Source organism: Triticum aestivum, chromosome 5A, assembly GCF_018294505.1.
Source record: "Triticum aestivum cultivar Chinese Spring chromosome 5A, IWGSC CS RefSeq v2.1, whole genome shotgun sequence".
In the NCBI taxonomy this organism is placed as follows: domain Eukaryota; kingdom Viridiplantae; phylum Streptophyta; class Magnoliopsida; order Poales; family Poaceae; genus Triticum; species Triticum aestivum.
This window is the reverse complement of record NC_057806.1, coordinates 20,572,593-20,578,891: the sequence shown is the minus strand read 5'-3', so window position 1 is coordinate 20,578,891 and position 6,299 is coordinate 20,572,593. Positions and strand designations below refer to the sequence as shown.

At 52.1% G+C, this 6,299-nt stretch overlaps 1 protein-coding gene across 4 annotated transcripts; it reads left to right on the top strand.

Moving 5' to 3' along the window:
- Positions 1 to 518: 518 nt before the first annotated feature.
- LOC123102042 (probable polyamine transporter At1g31830) lies at positions 519 to 3,760 on the top strand. Of its 4 annotated transcripts, none has more exons than XM_044523312.1 (4): positions 519 to 855; positions 938 to 1,046; positions 1,670 to 1,803; positions 2,054 to 3,760. In XM_044523312.1, exons 3-4 carry the CDS (start codon positions 1,801 to 1,803, stop codon positions 3,536 to 3,538), a joined length of 1,488 nt encoding a protein of 495 aa, XP_044379247.1. In that variant the 5' UTR covers positions 519 to 855; positions 938 to 1,046; positions 1,670 to 1,800; the 3' UTR covers positions 3,539 to 3,760. The 4 variants fall into 4 exon arrangements, with proteins under 4 accessions (XP_044379247.1, XP_044379246.1, XP_044379249.1 ...); XM_044523311.1 differs by having other exon boundaries at positions 938 to 1,049; XM_044523314.1 differs by lacking the exon at positions 1,670 to 1,803.
- Positions 3,761 to 6,299: the final 2,539 nt, after the last annotated feature.

Genomic DNA, 6,299 nt, shown 5'->3' with positions numbered 1-6,299 from the left:
AAACCTAACGACCAGAGTTCGATCCACGTCGGGGACGAATTTCTGGAATTCTCATGAGGGATGCTTCTTCTATATCAAGAAAACCGTGGGTGCTAGTGCCCATGGAGTTTCATTTTGAAAACTTAGATCTTGTGATAACCCAAGTCGGTTGCTAGAGATAGAGCTTCAAAACCTGCCCTGGCTTCTAATATTTCCAGGAGTCGATCCTCCGCTACCATCTGTATCATCTCTGTTTGATCCAACAGCCCAGAATCAAATCTTATATTTTCTCCGTCCGAAAATACTTGTCATCAAAATGGATTAAAAGAGATGTTCTAGACGTCTAAATACATCTCCTTTAATCCATTTTGATGACAACTATTTTCGGACAGAGGGAGTAGTAATTTTTTTTACCACAGACCCAGATTCTAGCATAGTCGCTCCCAGGTGTTGGCGACGCTCCCGGACAAACAAAACGTAAACACCCGAGACTCCTCTCTCTCTCTCTCTCAGTCTCGATCTGTTCCTCCCTACTCCCACATCGGCGCCGCCCCCGCCCCCGCCCCCGCCGGCGAACTCGCCCTCTCTCCCACCGCCGCCGCGCTCCACCCTCTCCCTGCCTCCCTCACTTCACCTTCTCTCCCTACACCAGGCCGGGCCGCAGATCGAGCTTCTCTCCCCACCCTAGGTCGGGGCGCCGCAGATCGAGCGGGTCAGGCCCGATCCTCCACGGTCGCGGCGGCGCTTCCCCGATCCGTGCCGTTGACAAGGGATTCGAGCAGGGCAGCGCAGGGAGGGGAGCCTCTGTGTGCCGCCGCCCCCCTGCTTCCCTCCTCTCCTCTCTGTGCCGCCGGGAGAGGAGCTCGTCAAGCCAAGGTTCCCCCCACTTCTGCTCTCTGTGCAGCCCCCTGGTTCGATTCCGTTTGCTCTTCTTGACTGATGCGGTTTACTCACGCAGGTGCGCAAGAGACCGCCGTGTGGTGCTGCGCGCGTGGTTCTTCTTCCACTCCGGCGCCTCCTGCCCTGCCCCTCCGGTGGCCGCTTCGTCTTCTTATACTCCGGCACAGGTGGTAAGCTACTTGTTCCTCTCCTATGCTCTCTCCCGTGCTCTGTGTGCCCACGGCCGTCGCGCCGTGGTAGATTTTGTGCTGGCCATCGCCATGGATTTGGGCTGTAGTTATGGAGTGTCCTGATATTTATGGAGGGAAATTATCACTCAAATTTGCTCATATTGTATCAGTAATTGAAGAGTTTAAATACCATATTGATGTACTACTATATGCTACTTACCTTATATGACCATACGAAAATTCCATGAGACACCTAAGCCTTGTGCATGTTTTGACTATGCATGATTTACATATTCGAGTTTCACAAAATTAACACGACTGCTATCTTATAGGCGACCAAAAGGTATTTGGTGAGGCCTACAGGATGGATAAAATGATAACGTTGATAGTTACTTATACACGATTTATTGGCAAAGATTGAAAAGCCTTGTGTATGTTTGAACTATACGTGACTGAAAAACCGTGTTTTCTTTTAGTAGTACGTGTAGACAAGCTGTCAAATTAATATCAAAAAATAGATTTATACTACCATTTACATTCCTTGCGGGCATGTTGCATGTTCTAACAAGGAATAATCTAAGGTTTACTTTTTTTATTGATAATCGGCTTTCCAACTGCAGAAATTGAGGAGCACAGCATAACACAAGAAAATTGAACCTCTCCTTCCTATGGGGGATTGTTTTGATTTCAACTATGGCTTTCGTGAAATGCAGAACCTGACTGGAAAAAAAGCCTAACTTAGATTGACACAATGGTAAAAATGCCAGCGGAGTTATGTTTTAATTTTATTATATAGAACCATTCGAATTCAGTGGTAATTTTCCTTAGCTATGCATCTTTGATTGGCATAAAGGCATATTTTCCTTTCTATTACTAATTTAATTCAGAACAAGTTACAAGTTTGTGATGTCAAAATTGTGGTCCTTGTGTACATACTCTGCATGATAAAACAAGGGACAACATAAGGCTTGTAGTTTAATGGATAATTGGCTTTCCAACTGCAGATATTGAGGAGTACAGCAGTAACACGGGCAAATTCAGCCTTTCTTCGTATGGAGGATCGTGTTGATTTCAAGTATGATGGTGTCAACAACGAGAGCAAAGAGCATAAGGGAGGGCATGGCATCCCAAAGGTTTCCATGGTCCCACTTGTGTTCCTCATATTCTATGAAGTCTCGGGGGGTCCCTTTGGAATTGAGGATAGTGTCAAGGCTGCTGGACCACTCCTGGCAATTGTGGGGTTTCTTCTGTTTGCGCTCATATGGAGTATTCCAGAAGCCCTAATCACTGCTGAGATGGGTACTATGTTTCCTGAGAATGGTGGCTATGTCGTCTGGGTCTCTTCAGCTCTTGGGCCCTTTTGGGGTTTTCAGCAAGGATGGGCGAAGTGGCTCAGTGGTGTCATAGATAATGCTCTCTATCCAGTCCTTTTTCTTGACTATGTCAAGTCCAGTGTTCCAGCTCTCGGGGGTGGGCTTCCAAGGACTTTTGCGGTGCTTATCCTCACAGTTGCCCTTACTTACATGAACTACAGAGGATTAACGATAGTTGGCTGGGTGGCAGTCTTTCTTGGGGTGTTCTCTCTGCTCCCTTTCTTTGTAATGGGATTGATAGCAATTCCACAGATTGAACCTTCAAGATGGTTTGAAATGGATCTGGACAATGTGAATTGGGGCCTGTATCTAAACACTCTGTTTTGGAACCTCAACTACTGGGATTCAATCAGTACATTGGCTGGAGAGGTTGAGAATCCGAAGAGAACCCTCCCCAGGGCACTTTCTTATGCTCTTGTTTTAGTAGTCGGGGGATACCTCTACCCTCTGATCACCTGTACAGCAGCAGTTCCGGTTGTTCGGGAGTCGTGGACAGATGGATATTTTTCAGACATTGCAAAAATTCTTGGTGGTTTCTGGTTGCACTCGTGGATTCAAGCGGCGGCCGCATTGTCAAACATGGGCAACTTTGTTACTGAAATGAGCAGTGATTCTTACCAGCTTCTCGGGATGGCTGAGCGTGGCATGCTCCCTGAGTTCTTCGCCAAGAGATCACGCTACGGGACCCCACTGATCGGCATCCTATTCTCGGCGTTCGGCGTGGTCCTGCTGTCCTGGATGAGCTTCCAGGAGATCATTGCCGCGGAGAACTACCTCTACTGCTTCGGGATGATATTGGAGTTCATCGCCTTCATCAAGCTGAGGATGACCCACCCTAGCACCTCCCGGCCTTTCCGGATCCCGCTGGGCACTGTTGGCTCCGTCCTGATGATCATCCCTCCGACTATCCTGATCGTCGTGGTGATGGTGCTGGCTTCCTTCAAGGTGATGGCTGTGAGCATCCTGGCGGTGCTCGTCGGGTTTGCGCTGCAACCGGCCCTGGTGTACATGGAGAAGAAGCGGTGGCTGAGGTTCTCCGTCAGTGAGGACCTGCCCGATCTGCTGGACCCCTTGTCTGGCGCCGTCGAAGATGACACGACCCCCCTTGTGGTCTGATTTAGGATGCGAAGTGTAATAAAAGGATAGGAACATGGTGCCCTGTATAATGCCATGTGGCATCATATATGATGTTGTATACCAACGTGTTGTCATGAAAAGAAATAGAAGAGCATGCTGAGCACATTTAGAAACATCGAAGGAGCACCTCAGACTCTATTTGGCCTAATCTCACCTGTGACATGTCGACATCATTATACATGGTAGACTCGGATTAACTAAGGGGAGGTTTGGCAGCCCAAATTTACTTGCTGGGATATTAGTGCATGCTGTGGTGGCGTTTAATTCAAGGGTATTTTATGTATGTACGTCCTTACCTTATTCTTGCAATATGAAAAAAAGTGGTAGATTGATCCATGTTAAGAACTGAGGGCATCTTCAATGTTGACCTGCAAAATTGCTCTAGCATACGTCCGCGGGCAGGGGAGACTAGTCGGCAGAGACCAATGCCGGAGGCGGAACATGGTTTGAACTAATCGGGCAAAATTTGCATACATTTTGAACATGGTTTGAACTAAATGGACAAAATTCATGTAAACCGGGCGGATATCATTAAAATACGGACATAATCTACATAAAAGGGTCAATATTTCGACCGTTTAACTAAAAAAGAAAATCCTAAACCCTATACCGAACGACCACCTTGTACATGTGGCCGCTCTTTCCTGCCGTATCGCCACTGTCATCGTCGTCCCTCCAGTGGCGGAAGGGCGCCCGAGGGCCGCGATAGCCTTGTCCAGCGGAACCTAAACCCTATACCGCACGACCACCTTGTACACGTGGCCGCTCTTTCATGCCGTATCGCCGCTGTCATCGTCGTCCCTCCAGTGGCGGAAGGGCGCCGGAGGGCCGCGACAGCCTTGTTCAGCGGCTGCCTTACGGCGTAGCCGCTCCACCATGCAAGTGTGCGGTGCGAAGTGCCGCCGTGGCCAGTGCCAGAGCCCTGGCGGTGTCCTTGCCCTTGCCGGTGTTGATGGAGGTCTCGCTAAGAGACCACTCCTCACCTTACATGACGATCTCGTTGTCGAGGCGGCGGTTGCGCCTAGCATTCGTCTCACTAGTAGTGATGGAGCGATCAAGGGCCCACGTGACGGCAATGTCCGGGTCGTTATAGACCCATTCCGGCGCCGTGTCGGTCTTGGCGAACAAGGAGCGGCGGGCGGCGTTGCCCTGGTCGTACCGTGCCATGCTCCTCTTCGGAGATGACGACCCTCGAGGCTGAGGGACCGCCGACACTACTGCCTCCGACGTAATGGAGGATGCCGCTGCACGCCTTCTATATCGCTAGCGACAACTCCTCCTTGATGGCTTGGCGGCGGGGCGGTGAGGCGGGGCCGTCAAGGCGTGTGTACCGGCTGTGCGCCGGTGGCGACGCGGGTTTGTCCTTGTCGCGGCTGGGAGGGAGGGGGAGGTGGGCTCCTGCTTGACCCGTTGTGGTGGGGACACGGGCTCCGTCATGATATCCATTTGACGGACGAATCTTCGTCTGTAAGAGCCGCCTTCACAAGGAGGCGTGGCCGCTGCTCCGGCTCTTCCGGCGGCTTCTCGTCCTCCTCGTCGCTGGAGGAGAGGACGACCCCCTCCTTGCCTGAGGATCTTGCCGCCGTGGATGCTGAGGGGCCCGAAGAGCGCCCGCGGCAGCGTCGAGGGGCCCGAAGAGCGCGGGCGGCGGCGTCGAGGGGCCCGTCCTCCGCCACTGCCTGCCTACGTTGACCACCATGACTTTGTCATCACCACTATAGGAGGAGGGGCTCAGAAAGCTAGAGGGCAGGCGAAGAGGAGGAGGGGATCGAACAGAAGGAGGTGTGTATGTGCATCGCCGGACCACGGCTTATATAGCCACGGCCAGGCCAGACGAAGCTGCGGTCAGCTCGCTTCAATGCGACGCAGCGACCGGAGCTGATTTCTTGGGACGCGGTGTCCACGCTTGAAGCGTTGGATTTAAACAAATACATCCATTTGATGAAACAGTCAAACTCGCCTCAAAATTGTTCCTCTCGCACGAACGCTCCGGCCTGGAAAAAAGGGGTTGCCGCCCACGAACTGCATCACGCACGCCGCCGGTCCACGTCTGCAGGTCGCCCGACCACGGCCTCATGAGCCAAAGAGCTCATGACTGCTCGCCGTCGTGACAGCCCCTCGCACCGTTGTCGCAGCTGTGCGCCTCGCCGGTCGCAGCTTCTCGCCTGGCCGGAGCTCGATGTCGTGGCCGTGTGCCACTGTGCGGTCGCTCGCAGCTTTTCACCTCGCCGGAGCTTGTCGCCGCTGCCGTGCGTCCGGCCGGTCACAGCTTTTCGCCTTGTCAGAGCTCGTCGTTGCAGCTATGCGCCTCGATCGCGGTCGCAGCTTTTCACCTCGCCCGGAGCCTTTTCTCATAGCCGCGCGCCTGGCCGGTCGCAACTTTACGCCTGGCCGGAGCTCGTTGTTGCAGCTATGCACCTCGCGGGTTGCAGCTTTTCACCTCGCGAGAGCTCGTGGTCACAGCCGGGCGTCTGGCCGGTCGCAACTTTTCGCGACGCAGTTGCATCTAGGACGATGTACTCTAGAGATGAGAACGTGCATATCCAAAATGAACCGACCGGTCAACAATCCAGTCAATAGTAAAATCATCCTGTCAATAATCACTGGACACACCCGATGAACGTGCCCCGCTATATTCCCCACAAACAACACGTATCAGCATCTAATTAACAGATTTGAGCTAAGCAAGCATGGAGATTAATTGATGCCCCTGCAAGTATATGTGCTTGTTTGTTAAAGG